General features: G+C 31.4%; 2 protein-coding genes across 2 annotated transcripts; one reads left to right on the top strand and one right to left on the bottom strand.

The window, feature by feature from the left end:
* Positions 1-1,657: 1,657 nt before the first annotated feature.
* Positions 1,658-4,959, bottom strand: LOC133699208 (sugar carrier protein C). The gene is made up of 4 exons (XM_062122366.1): positions 4,649-4,959; positions 4,097-4,419; positions 2,467-3,096; positions 1,658-2,359 (listed from the first exon to the last, which is right to left on the bottom strand). Exons 1-4 carry the CDS (start codon positions 4,779-4,781, stop codon positions 1,877-1,879), a joined length of 1,569 nt encoding a protein of 522 aa, XP_061978350.1. The 5' UTR covers positions 4,782-4,959; the 3' UTR covers positions 1,658-1,876.
* Positions 4,960-18,921: 13,962 nt separating this feature from the next.
* On the top strand, positions 18,922-21,730 carry LOC133700155 (probable pectinesterase 55). Its single transcript, XM_062123702.1, has 5 exons — positions 18,922-19,151; positions 19,241-19,400; positions 20,585-20,815; positions 21,239-21,471; positions 21,571-21,730. Exons 1-5 carry the CDS (start codon positions 18,922-18,924, stop codon positions 21,728-21,730), a joined length of 1,014 nt encoding a protein of 337 aa, XP_061979686.1.

The raw sequence follows: 21,730 nt of genomic DNA, 5'->3' as shown, positions 1-21,730 counted from the left end.
GTGGTTAGTGAAGAGAAAAGGGGAGATGCTACTCATAAAGCATGTGAAACTTGATTCTCCACTTGCAGTAAAGCGGTGGGTTTTGGCAATATTTCATCCATTCATTTGTTGTGATATGCCACCTGTTAGATAATAATATAAATCATATCCTAGGATCTCACCTAACAGCTTAAGCTATTGGGTTGAGATGGTTCTTTGACATGGTATCAGAGCCTTGATGACCAAGTGGTCTCGAGTTCGAATCTCACCATCCCTATTTATTTGATAAAAATTAAGCATAAAGATAATGTGGGCCTATGCAAGTTTCAAGCCCAAAGGGCTTTCACTTGAGAGGGTGTGTTAGATAATAATATAAATCATATCCTAGGACCTCACCTAACAGATTAAGCTATTGGGTTGAGATGGTTCTTTGACACCACCCACCTTATATATACATATATTGTAGTAATCATTGATAAATCCACATTTCTTTTGAAGTGGGTGAGAGGTTCGATAGTGGGCAGGCTCAAATTAGTTTAGAAACTATAACTCGAATCTCAATTGCAAGATTTCCCTAGTTTTTAATCTAGTGTCGAGGGCCTATAAAATGGTATCATTTTTATGCATAAATCAACAATTTGGATGAAAATGCATTAACAAATATGGATGGGCGAATCACTTACGGATTATATGAACTTTTAGAGAATTAATTGATTTAGAAATAAATTATTTGGGGGATTCAAGCGAGAATCCCTCTATAGCTAGTAGTTGTGTAGGTTGTGTTTGGTTAGAGTTTTTTTTCCTTAAAATAAAAATATAAAAGGAATAAAAATATATTTTGTTGGAGGAATGAAAAGATAAACAAGAAATAAAATTGTTTCTTAAATATTTATGAAATTAACTTTTATCATTTTAGAACATGAAAACATGAAGTACATATAGCTTTCAAATTTGTATTTAAAAAACTAGAGAGATTTTGGAGAAAAAGTAATCTCCGCTGCATTTGGACCCTTCTCTAGAGGTTGCTTAAAATACTATAGAAGTCAATATCCATCATGTGTATGTATCCATTGTTTAACTCAAAAAAATGGGTGACAATCTGTTTTCAAATTCATGGCGTTGACAAGCAACTAGGCAAGAGGACAAGCATCATGACATAAACTCAATTTGACTCTACATCAATCACCCCCTTCCCGCCGGCCAATGTGGTTAATCTTGATGAAATTTCCAACTTGGAAATATAATCCTCTCAAATCTGCTCAAGTAGTACATAGACTGTGACGATATAAGGCTTAATTGTGAAGAATTTGTAGGGATTATGAGAAACTTTGGCCCTTCATGCCATGGACACTCTAAGGCATCAGTCATCTCCACGCATTGAACATTTGCTGTCTAGCTTAGAGTAACTATGAAGGTAGCATTGAATTTGCAAAATTCATGAGGATTGACGAGGACAACGAGAAGTGTGTCATCTATTAGAGTAGAAAACAACACATAATAATATAATAGAATTTATGATTTTTTTAGTAATTCTACCTTCCTCAATCACGGATGAAGCAAAAGAGAAGAAACAAATTGAAGGGGATCGCGGAAAGGAGGTTTATTATTTAAATTATAGGGTTGAAGATGCCCGCATGACATAGTTGAATAATTGATGCAAACAAGCAACAAATTGCGATGGAAGAAATTATTTTTGCATTGATTAAATAAGGTTTTCCACACAATAGATTCTTGTCTATACATTAGGATTTTTGCTGACATAAAGATCAAGACCCTTTCAATTCGAGATAAATATGAGAACAATTTCATATAATTCTTGACATTGAAATCAGTAGGGTATGTACTGCTACCAAAAATCAAAAGAGCCGACTACCAAATCCAACCCAAGCAAGCCCAGCTACACATTCTTCGGACCTTGCCCTCCTTTGGTCATCTCATAGCCTCCTGCTTTGGGATAATCTTCATCGGTAACATACCTTGACCAGAACCAGTGAGTCTTCCATACTCGTCCCATCTCTTCGATTGGAATGCCCTTTGTCTCAGGCAAGAAGTAGTAGACAAAGATGGACATCAGCACCACAAAGAAGGCAAAGAAGAGGAATAGCCCAAACTTCAAGTGGCAAAGCATCGTGAGAAAAATCTGGGCAACTATGAAAGTGAAAAGCATGTTGACAGACACATTGATACTTTGTGCAGCTGATCGGATTTCCAGTGGGAAAATCTCACTTGGCACCAACCAACCAAGAGGGCCCCAGGACCAAGCAAATCCCGCAACGTAAATGCAAATGAAAAGCACCACAACAATAGCATACCACTTGGGCAATTCACCAGGGTTCCCGTTAACTCCAAACTTGGCACCAATACAAGCTGCTACGACTGCCTGCACATACGCAAAAGTTGACCCAAAAAAATGTATCAGAGATTCATAGGTATAATAAGAGAAACAATACAAAGAGAGCTAATTTCTTCTGCAACCAAGAAAATTACCTGGCATATCAACATCTGAAAACCACCCTCAAGGAAAAGAAACCTTCTCCCCCACTTGTCGACACCATAGATTGAAACCATGGTAGCAACGACATTAACAACACCAGTGATCACAGCAGACATGAGCGAAGCATTGCTACCAAAACCAATTGTGTTGAACAAAACAGGAGCGTAAAACATAATGACATTAATGCCAGTAAGTTGCTGAAAGAATGGAATCATTACTGCCATGGTTATGTGAGGCCTGTACTTTCTTTGCAACAAATTTCTCCATGGATGTTCTACTTTCATTGAAGCTTCGCTAGCAGCAACAAGGTCGTTAAACTCCTCATCAACATCATCTACACCACGAACTCTTCTCAATTTTTCTCTAGCCTCGTCATGCTGGCCACGTTCGATCATAGAGTTTGGAGTATCAGGAAGGACTAGTGATCCAACTGTGATTATAAGGGCAGGAACCATAGCACCACCCAAACTCAATCTCCATCCCCAACCACCATGGATTTTAGCAAAGAAATAGTTTAACACATTGGCAACAAGGATACCAATTGTGATTGATAATTGAAAACCAATGTTGAGTGCACCTCTGAACTTGTATGGAGCCATCTCAGAGAGGTAGAGTGGCACAGACTGTAATCACAAACAAAAATGAAAATAATTAAATCTCTAATCACCTTGGATTAAACCAATTAGTAAATAATCAAATCGGAGGTATTGAACAGAACTTTTGTCTTTCTTGGGACCATACATTCTTGTCTTGTTGTTCATGTTTCTTGGATTAAGAACAAATACTACTTTAAACACACAAATCAATCAAACAAATAAACAAAAAAGAGAGCAGAAAATGCAGTTTTCCATACTTAATTAAGTTTAATTAACAATTAAGCAGCTATCAACTTACAATTTTTCTATTCAAAGCTACCATCAACAAGTGAACTTTTTGTGGAAATAACAGGCGCCAGAGATGTCATGCTAAAGAAAAACAAGGCAACTATGACTTCCAAAAAATGATAAAATAATAAAGTACCTCCCTTTATCTTATTCCTAATCATTCAGTTGAATTCTTTGACTTGACTTGCTATAGACTATAGCAGCGGAAAATTTGGTTCACCTTTTTTTTTTCTTTTTCTCAGGAACCAAACACGACATTAAATCCTATTCAACTTTAAAGGACTAGGAGCTCATGTCCGGATCAGAAACAACTGGGTATAAGAAACGTGATTTTGTCATTTTCCAAGAAACCCACTTGTTCTCTCTCCAAGAAAATAACGAAAAGGGTGTCCCCCTTATCTGACCTAAAACTTAAAACCATCAAAGAAAAAGAATAGATCTACTAAGGTAAAAAATAAATAAATCAATTTTTTATATCCAAGAAAACAAATTAAGATGAGATGCTTTGAAACTCAAAACCCAGAACGATTCCATTGAAAACTATGAAATTATGCACAGAGAGAATAAAAATTGAAGCACATTTTATTGTTTTTCTTCTTTATATACTTAAAATAGAAAAAGAATAATAAATAATCCCAAAATATACCCATCTCCAGATCCAAATAAAATAACCTCATACTCAAAAGCAACTAAAAATGAAAACAAGAATCATCAGAACAGAAAAGGAAATATTTAGTACCTGATTGGCAAAACCTATACCAAAACCAAGCAAGATTCTACCAAGAATCAACATCCATACAGCTTTAGCAACACCATTGATGATGGCACCAGCACAAAAGAGAACACCTCCAAACAACATGGAGAGTTTCCTTCCAAATTTACGAGTAACTATGGATGCCACAAGTGATGCCAATAAAGCAGCCAAGTACAGAGAAGAAGTGAACATGGTTAGTGTTTGACTGTCATATTGGCAGTACTGGTTTGATGTGGCGTCTGCTTGCTGTTTACGGTAAACAGATGGAAAAAACTTCTTCAAGAATGATGGCATGGACGTAACTCCACCTGAAAAATCACAAATCCAATTAACAAAATCAATATTTGTATATATACAACAAAAGAAACATTCTTTAAAGTAATATTGGTAGAGAATGCATTCAAGAATGAATCAAGAAAAGAAAAGCATTCTTGAATGCTAGCTTCTACTGTATATTTGGTTTCTTCGAGAAAAAATAATAATCATGATATGACAAATCAAGATTTAAAGCATTAAACTTGATCTAAGAAGAATTACCAGAAATCCCAATATCGTAACCAAAGATCAAACCACCCATGGCAGCAACAATACATGTTACAGTGACAAAAGGAGTAAGGTTGCCCGGATACTCCTTTTTGTTGTCACCGACAGCTATCCCTACTGCAGGCATTTTTGCTCGTTCTTTGCTTCAACTCACAAAGAAACTAATGATATAACAAAGATCAAGAACTAAATTATCAGAGTGACAGCAACAAGAAACCAAGAAATGGTAGCTAGTGTTAATAAGAAAGAAGATAGGAGGCTTTGGACAAGCTTGGCCAGCTTATTTATAGAGGGAGATTGTCAAATTGCCTTTGATTAAGAAGAATTGTTGAGCTGTCAAAAACTAATTTCTTATTTATGAATCAAGTTTATTAATATTTTTTTCTGGTTTACATCTTGAAGATAAGATTATAAGTGGGAAATAGAGTAAGGTCTAAAAACATCAGCTAAATATATATTTTTTTCCACTTTGTTTTCAAGTCTTGTTAGCTATATCTTACGTTGCAGGTATGCTCGTTGATATGCAATTAAAACAATTTATCTTAAATACATCAAACTAATGTATAGATATGTTCTTAAAATAGTTTTAAGAAAATTAATTTTAATTAACGAGTAAATAATTTAAAAATACACCGTTGTATCATTTTTTTTAAAAAAAAAAAAAACTATCTATCGTTGATTCTATGATCCTACAAAATTGATTTCACACGAATTTTAATATCCATTTAACTGGGGTGAGGTGGGGTGGGGACATTTTGTGGGGCCATATATATAAAATTTCAAAATTATAATTATTATAACTTCTCATTAAATACAAAGAAACGGATACACAAGATCTATTGCCGATTCCACTTGTTTGTCTATAATACATGTAGGCTACATGTCCATGTTACATGGTACAAAAAATAAAATCAAAATAGATGTTTTTCATGGCTCTTAATATTTGTTTGGTTTTTTTTAATTAATATAGTATTTGAATCAGTTTGCGTGTAACTCGATTAATTTTACGAATCCTAAAGTTAATAACCATGTAAATCTCTAATAACCCCAAGATTTATAAAATTCAAATTGATGATTTCTAAAGAACCAAACACAATATGCAAATCATATCTAAAAAAAATTACCCCATCAAAACTAGAAAATCTATGAAATTTTTACTTTTTATAATCTTGGTGCCAAGAAGGGATGCATCCCTTACATGTCCAGATTCGTGATAGTCTCTTGAAAAAAGAAATTGTTACTATTTTTATGACATTATTCACAGAAGTCGTCAAGAACAGTATGTAAGAGCAGAAATGGGTGAAGGCTGGTCAGAAAAATTAACTTGCGCATCAGAAAAAATGGTCATTAAGCTGAGTCAACAAATTTTGCAAGTTCACCTAATTAACCTTATCAAAATTTGGATAATGTGGTGGGTACACGTCGGCCAGACTTTCTTAACATTGTCAAATAGAAAGTGGAGAAAACGTTATTTTTAAGCAATTTACAGCAAAGTTTATACCCATGTATATCTTTTTTCTTTTTAAATTCTTTAGAGTTCATCTAGTTAGATTTATATAGGATTTTATCGAGTCAATCAAGTCATTAAAAATTTAGCTAGATGAACTAAATCTTACTAGTTTAATATTTTTTCTAGTTCAAGTTAAAACTCAATTTAAGTTAAATTATGTATTGTCAGTTCTCTAAGAGTCTGTTAGGTATTTTATAGCTATTGTTTTTATTTGAAAATACATCAAAATAATTATTTTTTATTTTTTAAAATTTATTTTTAATATTATCATATCAAAACAATTTGAAAATACATAAAAATAATATAACTAAAATAAATAAATAATTTTTTTCAAAAACTTTTTTGAAACTAAAAATAAACATGTTTAAAATGAAAACTACCGGAGACACTGTTTTAACAACTGTGGTTTTATGTGAAATGATGTCACTTGGTTTCCAAAAGAATTATGCTGTCAGATTTCCTGAAGTAAAGGATCGCAGTGATGACGGAAAGCAGCTCCTGAACTGAAAATCTTGCTTGTTTTCTTTTTCTGTTTTTTCTCCTGACAACACCATCTTCTCTTCTTCATAAACTAATTATTGATTTCCAATTTCACAGCCAAGCTTCTCTCTGTAGCCCATCAGGCATGAAATGATCCTATTTCCTATCAATTTCAAATCTTATTATAGGAATGATGATCTGCAGTTCAGCACCTTTCTGATTCTACATGGAAATAAAAAAATTATCCCTAATTCTTAATTTCGAATCTTGTACCAGCTAGGATAGCTCCAACTAACTCCATATTATAATGTTAACCAACCATGTGAAGGTTTTAACGTTAGAGTTGTCATTGCTGGTGAGGAGTTCAATGACAGGAAAATGGGTTTGTAAATTGATATATAATTATCAGTTTTTTCAAAAAATATATTTATAGCTCGTTGGTATCTTTACATATCATATTTAATTTATTAAACTCGATCGGGCTGAGGATGTTTTTTTGTTTTCATATGGAATATTTTAAGAATCCATGTTAGAGTCCAATTTTTGTACTGTTCCACTGTGACCATACGAGGGATACAAGAGTTCAGATACTATAAAACGACCCACTTTCAAGAAATGATTTTGATGCTTGTCCGTATCCTAGCTTGATCTTCATTAATTATCATATAATTAATTCTAATTTATAAATCTTATCGTAAAATCTTGAGAAAGAAATCTAAAGAGTTCATGCCCTATTGTTTTTGTACTACCCCATGGCTTTTATGCCATGTTTTCCCGATTATAGAACTCACACCTTTTTAGTCCTGTAATTTCTTCCTCTCTTTTTTTAATTTAATGCATGATAAAAAAATTACACTAATTTCTTTTTAACCTCACCTCTTTATGCGACCCAAATACACAACATAATCTTTCTATTAAATTATTGATTAATTCATGTGGAGATGAATTCCAAAGAAAGAACATTCTCACCCGGCAACTTCTCCAAAAACCTCGAATTCCACTCAATTGAAACATGTGATCTCTAAAAATGTGCTCTGTAAATTCACATGGAAACAGCGAGTTTCATTAAATGGTAGTTCAATTTCCATGGCCAAGGAAGTGTTTGCGTGGCCGGGCACATAATGACACAAAAATACACAGCTAGCTTAACGATGGCTGCCTCTCTACTTCTTCAAATTTAGCAGGCTTTGTGCTGCCTAAAATTATATATAAGATACAAAAGGCCTAGTCTACTAAATTAGGGATTTGGGTTTTGTTTCAGTAAGGAAATAGTAATTTCCATGTGATTCGAACCACATTCCATCATGGAATGTTTGACGAGAATTATCTATCTACTAATTACCAAGAACAATTCACTAGAGGAAATTGAGGAAACTTGCCCTACTCAATATATGCAGCTCTCATACTTTTTATCCTCGTCTCCCTTGGTGACTAATCATGGTGTATTGCTTTAATTTATTTTTCCAAAAAACATTAAAAAGTAATATAATTGCCTATGATGAGACCATGGATGCGACCGTTTCTAGTTACTCCTTTCCCTCAATTTTTTACCTTGGAATCATGTGGCATTTTCTTTGCTTTAACAAAAGGTAGGAGAAGCACTGTATTGTTCACTTTGGAACCTTCCTGTTGTCAAAAAGCTAAAAAAAAAAGAAAACGAACTAACTCAAAGACGGAGAATAAAACAAATTAAAGGAAAAGAAAAGGAAAAAGAAAAAGGAGTGAATAAAATCATGATTTTTCACTTTTGATTTTTGATCTCATCTCGAAGTAACAAGGAACCATCCACGAATTTAGCTCTCCTCTTATTGAAAACCCTTTTTGCTTTCTGGTGGATTTGATTCTTACAGGTTAAAGAGTACTCTTTGGCTATAATTGTTCAATTAATTCTAACTCCATTGATTATGTCAATTACTCGTACTTTTTATTCATGATCATTTTCTATGTATCTGGCTTCAAAACTAGCCGTAGCATTGGTGACGTAAGCTTTTAAAACGATGAAGTTTTGTTTTTAAAATAGTGGTAAAAAATTAGAGATATTTAGTTGAATGAGAGGTTGAGATTATGTTTGTATTGAAATAATTAAAAGAAATACAAATATTTTAAGTCACACATGTAATTTATATAATAAAAAAATGTATTAAATATTCTGTACGTACATAATGTAAAAAGTTATTCGAATATTTGAGTTTCCAAGTGTAAAGTCATATGGGTCCCACTTCAAAATTTACAACAACCAAATAAAATTTTTGAAGAATTTGTTTTTATAGTTATTTTTTAAAATATTTTTTATTTAAAAATATATTAAAATAATATTTTTAAAATTTTTAAAAATAAATTTTGATATTAGTGCATTAAAATAATCTAAAAACACTAAAAAAAATATTAATTTGAAGTAAAAAAAATAAAAAAAAATTAAATTTTTTTTAAAATACTTTTAAAACGCAAAAAGAAATAGGATCGAAACTTAAAAAAACCCTCATGCAACTTTTAACCTCTATCCTTACTCACTAGTGAGTAAATTAACTGAATTATTTAAAATATTTATGAAAATTAATTCAATCAAAAAAATTTCTAATTGTTTTGGATAGTTTTAGTTAAAAGATTTTAAACACTCATTTGTTTGATTTGAATATTTGATACAAAATTTAAAAATTCATTTGGATTCTTATACAAATCAAACGGTTTCAATTAACGATCATTCCTAAACTTAACGGCTAGAAGATGTTAGTGTTAAAATAAATATTGTTTATAAATGAAAAAAATAAAAAATTGATTTAGAAGTATAAAAATATTATTTTTAAGATATTTATTTGTTTTACACAGAAATAACTAATTCCTCTAAATCTCCAAATAAATAATAATAAAAAAACAAATGTTACTAATTCTAGTATCCAACCACCTTTAAGACTTTTTTTTTTTTTTTTTGACGATCCTCCAAAGGGGATTTATATTTTCCTCGTGAGGGAGGCTTAGCCCTGTTTCTATAACGTGTGTTAATTGGTGTTTGTTGTGGGGTTTGGCACCTTCACTCAATAAAAAGTCCTGCATGCTTTGGGATTTTCTTACTATTCTTTATAAGTTAAAACAGTAAGGAATTAATTAGCTATAAAATGTATTAAGAAATTTATTTCTTTTCAATTATTGTCGAACTTGCTTGGAATGACCGGCACCCATTGAAGTCATCATCGATTCGAGCCCGGGTTCAACATGATCACCCAACTACAAGTCTCAAACCCACACACGCACATAGCTCGACAAAGAAATAGCTAATATTTCCAAAACCAATAAAGACCCAGTGAAGCATATATGTGAGAGGTCAGTGCCACTTGCGCTTGTATAAACACGATTAGTAAGATCAACTATGTGGCCCCCCGATTACCACACAAAACCTAAAAGGAGGATAACTTTTTGGGATGTTCAAAATTGGTTGGCTAGCTTGAGATGGACCATACATGACACAATTGGCTTGACAGGATGGTCTGTACGTATGCCCCCCCATGCTCATGGGTTGACTATTCAAAGTCAAGCAAGGAAGAACGCACCCCCGGGCCACAGTGGGCTCCGAGGTGGTCATCTAGTCATCATCTACTTGGTCTGGTCTTCAACTTTGTCAGATTGAGGGGATCCATTTTAGCATGGAAGTGTGAACACGTGTGAAAACAAGGTAAAATTCACTCAAATACTTTGCGTGCCTGATCCCATGTACTACAGTGTTCTCAGTGATACAGTGCCATTGTAGACAACTCCATGCCGTCACACCTGCGTCTTAATTAGGTGCACATCAATTCTCATGCATATAATTATTTATTAAGTGGTGATTAGAACACAACATGCCACCCCAAATCATTCAATTGTGTGTTTTACTCTGTTTTAAACTCTTATAATACACTCGTTTTGAAGAGAAATTGAAAAGAGGGATGGAATTCATCATTCGATTCGTTAATGAGAAGGGCAATTTGGCCAAATCTTGCAAAATATTCAAGTCCTAACTCAATTGGAAAACCCTAGTTCTAATTTGATCATGTCCCATTGTTTAATTTTAACTGTATCTACATAACAAGTGGATTTCTAAATTAATCTCAAATCCATGTGGGAATGGGATAAATTGAACATACTTTATATAATTTTAATTCTCCTTGCCGTTGCTCCTACTAGTTTTTATTTTTTTACGAGACCAATATGAGTTCTTGTTTGTTTCATGGAAATCTAAGCTTTCTAATGTGTAATACAGCTTAGAAAAATAGGTTAAAGGAAACCATTTTCTAGTCAGCTTTAAAAAATAAAGGCTATTAATGAAGGGAAAGTTTTTCCATTCTCATGATTGGAAAATACTTCCCATGAGGACTCTTCTTTATTGGATGAATTATATTTAGTCTCTCTATTTTTCGATAGTTTTATAAGTTAGTGCTCTTGTTTTTGAAAAGCATAATCTAATCCATGGACCAAAGTTGATTGTATTATTAAAAAAAAAACTCCTAATTCACCCTTTTTAAATGCATTTTTAGTTTTGACTATAGCATGTAAGATTGGAAATTTTAATTAAATTTAAATATTGATATACTAAGCAAATAAACAATTTAATTATGATTAAAAAATCAATAAAAAGATATTCAAGTTATGATAAAAAATATGAAAACATAAACTTAATATTAGGATTCTTAACTAATTATTTTATTATTTTATACTAGTCTTCATATTTTTTGCAATAGTGTTTATATTTGATCTCCCAACAAAAATTTTTTGGAGGCACATGCCACAAGGTAAAGCATTATGTGTGATTGGGTCATGTTTGTTTTTGTGTTTTAAAAGTGTTTTTGAAAAAAATTAAAATTTTTTAATTTTTTTTTGCTTCAAATTAATATTTTTTTAGATCATTTTGATGTGCTGATGTCAAAATAATTTTTTAAAAATAAAAAAAATATTTTGATACATTTCTAAGTAAAAAACATTTTAAAAAATAACAACAACCACATTTTTAAACACGCTTTTTAGACTGGTCTGGTGTGTGAAAGTAAATCTAGAATACCCTATATTTTCAAACCAGAAAAAAAAACTTAAATGATATAAAATATGATTTATAATTTATGTACATATTTTAAAAGTTTCAAAGTATAAAAGCTTACACCACTAATAAGTTTTTCTTTCAACTCATTTTCCAGAGCAACTAAATATTTGAAAACTAATTTACAATTCATTTTTATGATACAAACAGACATAAAATAATAATATATTTTTTTAGAATCCACTTTCACAATGGTGAATGTCAACCAACTTGGCAAGTCCAACGTTTTTTACTTCAACGATATTCTATACAGCTATTTTTAATTCTCAAGCATGCTTTATAATACGTTATTGATGAGAATCTATTATAATAATAATAAAAAAAAAACTTAGTAATTTTGGATTATGCTTATCCGAAGCCTAAAATTCAACACCTGATATACATCATGAAGTCAACTTCAATCTATGTGCCTTTATGGCCGGTGAACGCATCCTTAATTTCGGGTTTCTTCTTAACCTCTGGATAAACATAGATCTATCTGTGATGAAGATAAACATACAAAAAGCTTTTGCATTCCCACCATGCAAATTGTTTTTGATTCATCAGAATGCTTTGATTTAATTTTAAACATTATACAACTGCTAAATTCTAACCTGCTTGTGCTCCTTAAGGCTAAAAATAAGGTGGGAATGGTGAAGAAATTAATGTGAATGCATAGTGCTCTAGGTGAGGTCAAAAACAATGGATCCAATATTGGAATCCCTTTCCCTACATTCCGGTGGCCATTCTCTATGGTCAAATTAAAAAGTCTCTGAGAAGTCTCTTTGCCCATGCTTGTATAGGTAACAGAATGCCCATTTTGGCGATGAACACCTATATGAATTGCTGGCTGAACATTAATGAGTCAAGGCAGAGATATGCATCCATAGATTGTGGTGCATTAATGCAATATCTTCCTTCTCTTTCTCTTTGAATTCAAAGAGAAAACATTAAATACTGCTGCAACAACGCGTAAATTGATAAGAACTACAAAAGGATAAGGAAGAAGAGGAGCCATGCCATATGTCTATGAGAATCAACAAGGCAACAAGCCAACAACAGAAAATTAATCCCAAATATACCAAAGTCAACCCAAGTTTAATAAATTAAAGTTCCTAACGTTACCTGTCTGTCTGCTCCCATGTTTCTTGGCACAGACCATGGCTAGGATCCATGACGAGGATGAGGATTTACAACGAAGCAGGGTTTTGCAAACATCACCTCTCAAGTCATAGGGCACATCCCCGACAACATATAAAGAATCATTTGTGTACGTGCACCACCCAACCCAACTGACACATTACCTAGAACCCTAAGGCAAATTCAGGAGCTGTTGCAACAGCACTGGTTAATCTTGCATGTCTTTAATTTTTTAAATACAAACGTCTTTAATTAATTCACAGGAGATCATAAGAGGGTTTTTCTTTTTTCTTTTTTTCAGTGAAGTCATGCACGGCACTCCAATTTAAGTACTAAAATCCAAGATCAGAATATATGTAAATTGATCCCAGAATAACTAATTAAGTTTAATCTTTTGATATTGGGTTAATAAAATATGATGTCAGAAGAAATTCAATTTCAACATATGTAAATTGGTTCAAGAGGGGTTAAAGGATATATATATATAGAGAGAGAGAGTCCAGAACACGATGAACTTTGTCTTAATACATTTTGCAATGTGATTCGGGAAGATAAAATTATATTTTGGAATTCCCTATCAGGATTTTGCCTTTCAAATTGATAATTGAGTACTGCCTCATCTCTTATTTTGCTCTATGCATGCTTGCATGTCTTCTCTGATCATACATAATATGTGGGCAAGTAATTTATACTGTGCATTAGGAAGTAGAAAATGTTCTGAGTCTAACATAAATTGACCTGGCTATGAACACAAGAATGTTTATCTATTATATATCGTTGAAAATCTATCTACATATATGTATTAATTACTTAGTTGATGGCGTAGAGGGATAAGCAGGAATCATCACAAATAAGATAGACTTTGCTTGACTTTTGGCATTCATTTCCTGATCACATGATGTCAGCTGTCATATATTGCATTGTAAATTTATAAATCCTAATTAATTTCATGACTTTGCGATGTTCATGCATGATTTTCTCTAGGCTTTTCAAAATGTTAATTATATGACCGTTATGGTTGGATTTAATGTCAAAATAATCACATGATATACCATATATCTCGTGAATAGAATACAAAGAAACAGATTATACCGCACGATAATATTTCTTCCTTTTCTTCTAAATTAATTATTCTGCTTTAATACATATAACGTATAGTTTCTGTATAATTCAACATTTGAAGATACAATTATATATATATATATATATATATATATATATATATACATACATATATATAGTTATAGTTATATAGTTATCCTTTGTTAATTAATTAAACCATGGAAAATTTGAATTCTTCACTAAGATTTTGAACGTTTGAACCGTTGAGCGTGACGAACGAATTTCATTTGTTTATTACAGTCAACATTTTCTTTGTTTATTTTACTAGCATGCATGATTGGTTGTTTCTATATTGATTAACAATTCTTTACTTCGATTATAACCAACATATTGTTTATCTTTATTCTAAGTTTTTGGTTCCAGCAATGAACTTTGTTGTTTAGTGATTTATTATTGATGGATATATGAGCATAGCTTTTATTTTTTTATGCAAAAATTAATAAGCAACAACATGGGTTGATCTTTTCTCTAATACAAAGTCGGGTTTGATCTGTTTCTCTGCTATACATGTTTTTTTGTTAACATGTTTTTGTTTGATATCACCCACAAGACAACTAAACATTTTAAAAAAAAAGTTTAATTAATCATCCATCCATGCTCCATAACGATTAACCAATAAATAATATAAATTATATTTTAAAAATTCATTTAATAATTTAAATTTTTGAATTAAATTAATTTTTTAATATGGTACTATAGTTTTGTTAATCAAACAATTACGAGTTCAAATCTTATTATTTCTATTTTATTTAATAAAATTAATAGCACAAAATAACTTTTTACTTGAAGGGATGAGTATATTAAAAAATAATATAATAAAAAATAACATAAATTATATTTTAAAAATCACTTAAGATTTTAGATGGAGATTGTTCTAAATAATTATTTAAGTTATATTCCATGACATCAATTTCAAAGGAAGAAGACAACCAAAACATGTTCTACACATTTTACATGGTTAATTATATTTTCTTTAGAGAATTGCTATCTCTTGCTGCATTGAAATTCTCTTAACAAATTTGGAGTCTGACTACAAAAACTGAATACAGCAAATGTATAAGTACAGCATGGTTGTTGGCACTCAAAGTTGGGATTAAAAATTGACCTGTGACCAAACTATGCAGCAAGTTTCGAGAGAGGAGGCTCATGTAGAAGACATCAATCTTATTCTTTTATCAAGTGTTGGACCACATCTTGAAAACTCGAACCCAAAATGTTAAATAAGCAGCTTCCTAGAGCACCAAGTTGTTGTGTGGTTTTTATTTTAGTTTTTTTTTTCAAATATCTTTTTTATTTTACTTCAAGTTGCTTCTTGGATGGTAGATAGCAAGTTGTAAAGATTCTGCATTAAACTACCAAGTTGGCAAGACCTCGATAATGTTAAATTTTGAATCAATCTTGACGAATAAAACATCTGTATGATCTTTTGATCTGCCATGAACAACATAATTAAGAACTAATGAGAATAACCCTACAGGCTACAGATATTCATGGATTAATCACTAATATGAAAAGTTAAAGAGAGCTTAAAAAAGGAAAAAGACGAGAGGGATCACTACCTGGAAACCTAACTAGAGCTCATTAATTAAAGAAACAAAGACCAACTTAATACAAGTGGATCAGAGAGCTGTGGTGATGAAGAGGACAGCTTAAAATTTTTTTTAAAAGTGCTTGACTTAACCATGGATGGCATCCCAACTATCAGACAGAAAACGATCTATCATTTTCATGCTCATATATACACCATCACATGTTCTAGGCGTTGGTGGGTCTATTAATGCCTCTGGTCCATTTTTTAATGGACTAGCAACTTGTATTACCAGTTCTACAATCCTTGGATAGGTAATACACTGAAGTTTCCAGTTTCTGCCACATTAAAGGCTTGTCATGATCAAACTTTTTTCTTCTCTCTGGATCTTTTTTTCCCGAGGGCTTGTGAGTTGTGATGTTCATAAACAGTTGGCATAAGTGCATGTGTTTGAACAAATCTTGTGCATCCTCCTAGTCCAGGTGTGTATCTCAGTACCAGGTAAAGTTATCAGGTTTGCAATTTGCACTATATGTGGTCCCCTTATTAGGTTCACCGCCAAATACTAATAAATTATAAATCTAATAAGAAAACCCAATTTATTTTTTTTTCAAATAGGTTTAATATTCAACCATTCATTGAAATAAGATTAAATATTACAAGTGTACCTATCAAAATGGTTATGAGATGCCCTTGAGTTGCTGTCTTGCTGATACCCAAACCCAGAAGTCATGGTGCAATTTGCAGTATAGAAAGCTAAAAAGAAGCATTTTCTATAGCTTGATAATGTTCTATTATTATTTAATGATATTATACAGTGTATATGACAAAACAAGGCAGCCAAAGCTTAGACAAGGAGGGGGAAAGGGAGTGAATGACAAGGAATACTTTTAAAACACATTATATGGCGAGAGTCCATGAACGTGGAACCAATATTATTAATACAAACAGCAAACTAGATTAGCAGATGATGAGATAGCTAATCAATAATCATACAGAAAAAAAAAACAAGAATGATGAGGAAGAAATTTTATACTCTTAATTGCAAGAGAAGATGATGAGTAAACAGCACCACATTTTGAGGAATGAACTTCAACTCCAAGATTTTGTAGTTTTTTCTTCTTCTTTCCTCTCCCTCTCTCTCTTTTTGGGGATATCTGCAAAGATTTTAGAAACCTTATGTAATGAAGCACCATGGAGATTAGTGAGTGTTTGTTTTTGTGGTTTAAATTATTTTTTAATATTTTTTTAACATGTTTTTTTTGTATAAAATATATTAAAATTGATGTTTTTTAAGTGTTTTTATTATAATTATAATATATAAAAATTCAAAATTTAAAAAAATTTAATTCATTTTTAATTTAAAAAAACTTTGAAAAAAAATACTATGTACCGTATTATCATGCATGATAAGTTATATGCCACATTAATGTAATGGCTTCATAAAATGATTTATGTTCTGAGAGTTTATCCAATGGCCTTTTGTTTTTAATGGACTTGCCCTGAAATATATATATATATATATATATATATATATATATATATATATATATATATATATATATATATATGAAACAAAAGCCCAACCTTAAAATGTTTGGTTTTAGGGCCGATTTTCAATGGGTTTCGGGATTAAGTCATTTTCACCTTTTAGTGGGCTTGTAATCTTAGGTTATTAGATTGAATGAGTCAAGGCTCAATATTCAATAAATGAATAATCATATAAAAACTACAAAAAAAAAAAAAAATTAAAGATTTACAATGGCAAACATTATTTTCTTTTCGCCTCCAAATTGTTTCAATAGTCATAAAAAACATGTTATTAAAAATTAATTGTTTTTTAATTAGCTATATCCTAACTGGTATTAATATTTTTTTTGTTTAAAAAAATATTAAATAATATCTTTAAAATATTATAAAAATACAAAATAATTATAACAAACTACTTGAAAAAATAATTTAAGAGATCAAAGAGAGAGGGTATTAATTAAAATTTAAATAAAAAATTAATACAAAGTAAAATTATATAAAATATAAGGAGGCTATCAAGCAATTTTTTTAAAAAAATAATTAAAATAAAATAAAATAAAAAGGACCACAAGTTGATACGCTAGCGGTGCATGCCATACCTTAATAAAAATAACCTAGGTAGGCCTAGGCTTTAATATTATTATTTTTTTATTAGGATCCTGTTTTTCTTAAAAAAAAAACAAGCAACCTATCGTTTCTTTATATTTTGAAGATGATTGGAAAATCAAGGTTCATATTTTATACCCAAAAACATAATATTTAGCTTGTTTTTATTTAAAAATACCTCCAAAACACCATATAAACCTAAAACAACACTTAACCACCCCTAAATCATTCTAAAATCACTCTAGAAAACAAAAATTAATTGAATCAAAATAAACCAAATGGAATTGAATCTATTTTTTCAGCTATGTTTAGAGAAAGAAACCATATTTATTGAACTTCTCTCCTCATAAAGATCCTTATTGTTTGTGGTCGAAATGTGTCCAATCGACAACTTCTTTTTTTTTTTTGATGTTTTTCTACCGGTAAGTTTTTCTCTTCTCTTTTAAAATCAGGAACTGAAAAATAAACAAAATGAGTTTTTAGACCAAAATAAAAATTATAAAAACTTTGAGTTTGGTCGTGGATTTTTTTTTGTGTTCTACAAAGTGGTCCTCTCTCTTTTATATTTGTCTTAATATCTACTATAATTTAAAATTTATTTCATGGAATTAGGTGGAAAAAAAACAATATATATATATATATAAAAGGAAATGTAATTCACTGTTCATAACCATCAAAACCCCCCAAATTTTGTAGTGTTTTAGTTAATAATAATTAATTAATTATCCAACATTGCTAATGAATTTTTATTTCTTAAAAATGCCTCAAACATACATCGAACATGATCCCAAATAACAAGAGAAAAAAAAGAACCTCCCCTTTTAGCGTAGCATTACCTTCCTGAATAATATGATTCATAAATTCCAATTCAAGAATGAAATAACGTTGTTCTAGGAAAGTGCTCTACCAAGAAATTGGAAATCAATTAGTCCATAGGAATTTGTTTGTTTCTTTCAAAAATTTGCAAGTGATCTCCATAGTCTACAACCTGGCATTTAGAGACCTGGACAGTGAATATTGAATCCGAGTATTAATTAATTGGAGAATTAAGACCAAATTTAACGATTTATTCTCTCTTTTTGGAGAGGATTTAAAGATTAGTGGTCCATTTACCTTAATTGAGAATTTTAATATTTAGAAAGGAAAAAAAAAAAGAACAATTCAACTTTGCAATCTAATCTCATCTATCATTCTTAAAACAGCAGCATGACAGGAATATATTCCCAAGTATTAATGTGATTATATATGACCATGAATATTGTTCTCCAAGATTTTATAGCTCTTTTGCTCCTCCATTTGACCTAAAAATGCAGCGTTCTCCATTTGTTTTCGTTATCACTTTGTTTATGACCATTTTTCTGGGTGTCTCTCAAGCTGTAAATTGTACACCAGGAACAGGTGGGTCAAAAGTTGCAAGGACCATAGTTGTTGATCCGTCCGGAAAAGGGAATTTCAAAACAATTCAAGGTGCCATTGACTCCATTCCAGAAAATAACAACAATTGGATCAAAGTTCAAGTCAATGCAGGCATCTACATGTAATATATTCTCTCCCATTACTATGCTCTTAACTTTGTGAATTTTTCTACTGGAAGAATAGGTCACGGATTATGATACTGATGTGCAGAGAGCAAGTGAACATTCCGATCGAGAAACCATGTATTTTTCTCGAAGGAAACGGTCGCGGCCAAACCACAGTTACTTACAACGCCCACCAAGACACTGCTGATAGCGCTACATTTACCTCATTGCCAAGCAATATTGTAGTCAAGGGGATAACCTTCGAGGTAAGAATTTTGCTTCCTGTTCCTCTTTTTTCCGTTGTTTTTGGGCTGATCATATCCATTTTTTTTTCTTTAAAACATTCAGAGGTTATGTCTTGAATTTTACTTTAAAACATTATAGTCATTTTTATTTTTATTTTAAAAAAAAAACTCTCAATTAGGATTTACTCAATTGAACTGTTTTAGGAGGTAAGAAAAGGGATGAATTAAGAAATCTCGGTTTCATTTCCCTTCACTTAACTATATTATAAACAAGAAATTAGACAATAACTTTTTTTTCCATGGATTTCTCTCCTCCATCCATAGTTGTATATCATGAAATAGTATTTCACAATCGAATATCAATCATCGAGGCTTTTTAATTAATAAGGTGAGAAATTATCCATTATAATAACTATAGTTTATAAGATGCATGCAATTTATATGACTACACAATAATTAAATTCATTTCAAAGCATCATTAACACGCATTTATATATATATATATATATATTTTAACTCTTGAGGCCATTCAAATAAAAAGGTTCTTATTGCATGCCATTAAATTTTCAATCTTTTTTTATAAGATCATATCTTTTTTTTTAATTATATTAGAAAGTATTTTTTTTGGGCAACACTTCTTGTTTTATAAAATTTTATTCAATTGCAAAAAAAAAAGGGTGTTATTCGATCAAATATCATTTGATTTTTTTTATTCTTTTGAAGAAAGTCATCAATGCAATAGATCCACAGTGCCCACACTCTCCCACCTGCCATTCAAGCCCTGCGAACATGCCCATTGTTATAGGTCTCTTTATCAAGCCCCGAATCACTTTTTCTCTAAATTCATACAAATAAAATAACTACATTTATTTTCAAGTTTGTTTTTGAATAAGATCATTACTTTTTCTTTTTTTCTATATTAGCAGGCCCACTTTTGTTATGCCGGTAACATTTCTGGGTAGTTCTTGGTACATGTGGTTTTTATTTATTAAACATATGTATCATATTTTCGATTTTACAATTACAATTTTTCTTAATGGTGTAAAAAACTTTGTCAATGCATTTATTTTTTCTAAGTTGAAAAAATATAAATAAATTTTGTCCAAGCCACGGCGGAGTGCGGGGACGACGCTAGTATGATCTATGTCCGCAACAATATTATGTTCTTTAAATAGCTAAACTCCATATTGTTTTTAATAATGCAGAATTCATTTAATCGCCGGTTGATACAAAATACCTACAATGGAATCAAATCACCTGGTGTACTACCAGCACTTTCAGCACGAATTTATGGTGATAAGTCTGCTTTCTATGATTGTGCTTTTTTGAGTGTTCAAGATACATTGTGGGATGTCAATGGCCGTCATCACTTCTCCAATTGCTACATTGAAGGATCAGTAGATTTTATATATGGTGCTGGCCAATCGTTTTATGAGGTAATTAAGACTCGTCATGTATTAATATTTTTACAATAAATTATGCATGAAAATCATTTTGCAACTTTAAGGCCCTCACCTTTTTTCATTATTAGATGGATGGATGTGCATATCATGTCACTAGACTACTACACTACAATGGGTTAATCGGTTGTGCACTGAAACCTTACCATACACACACACACACACTTACGTAGGACTTCTTTTTTTGTAATCGTGGGTGTCTACACTAACTTACACACACCTCGACTAATTTCTTGATGCCTTGAAATTAATGATCATATAAACTTTCAATGACTCTGAGGTTTGTGGTACTCGAGCTGGTAAGTTCTGGAGAACAAACTCAAAGTCTAACTAATTGAACTACATTCCTCGTGGTTACTATTTTTAATTTGTTGTGAAATTATGTTATGGTTGATGCAGGGTTGTATAATAAATGTTACCGGTGGAGGTTTTATAACAGCTCAAGGCAAGGAGTTTCCTAATGATACCAATGGTTTTGTATTTTCTCGTTGCTATGTTACTGGAGTTAAGGGTGCTAAAGCTTACCTTGGGAGGGCTTATAGAGGATATTCAACAGTAATATATAACAATGCATATTTATCTGATGTTGTTCAGCCTGAAGGGTGGTTTGCTTGGGATTATGTGGGGCATGAGTAAGTTAAGCAGAACTCCAGATCTATATATCCATCGTTTCCTATTTTATATTAATATGTATTGATTTTCATTTTCATTTTTATTTTCATGTTTTCAAGGGGTAATATAACCTATGTGGAGGCTAATTGTAAAGGACCAGGAGCAAACACTTTGAATCGTGTGAAATGGGAAAAGAAGCTTACGATACAACAGCTTAGTCGATTCTCAAAGTCATCTTTCATTGATCAAGATGGTTGGCTTGCCAAACTACCTCTTTGA

Source organism: Populus nigra, chromosome 7, assembly GCF_951802175.1.
Source record: "Populus nigra chromosome 7, ddPopNigr1.1, whole genome shotgun sequence".
Classification (NCBI taxonomy): domain Eukaryota; kingdom Viridiplantae; phylum Streptophyta; class Magnoliopsida; order Malpighiales; family Salicaceae; genus Populus; species Populus nigra.
The sequence above is the reverse complement of the archived record's forward strand: the minus strand, read 5'-3'. Positions and strand labels throughout refer to the sequence as shown.

Coding starts and splice junctions, on each gene's coding strand:
- LOC133700155 (XM_062123702.1), top strand. CDS start 18,922: ATGCAGCGTTCTCCATTTGTTTTCGTTATCACTTTGTTTATGACCATT. Junction 20,816..21,238: donor CTGGCCAATCGTTTTATGAG/GTAATTAAGACT, acceptor TGGTTGATGCAG/GGTTGTATAATAAATGTTAC. Junction 21,472..21,570: donor TGGGATTATGTGGGGCATGA/GTAAGTTAAGCA, acceptor CATGTTTTCAAG/GGGTAATATAACCTATGTGG.
- LOC133699208 (XM_062122366.1), bottom strand. CDS start 4,781: ATGCCTGCAGTAGGGATAGCTGTCGGTGACAACAAAAAGGAGTATCCG. Junction 3,097..4,096: donor GTATAGGTTTTGCCAATCAG/GTACTAAATATT, acceptor TTGTGATTACAG/TCTGTGCCACTCTACCTCTC. Junction 2,360..2,466: donor TTCAGATGTTGATATGCCAG/GTAATTTTCTTG, acceptor GCGTATGTGCAG/GCAGTCGTAGCAGCTTGTAT.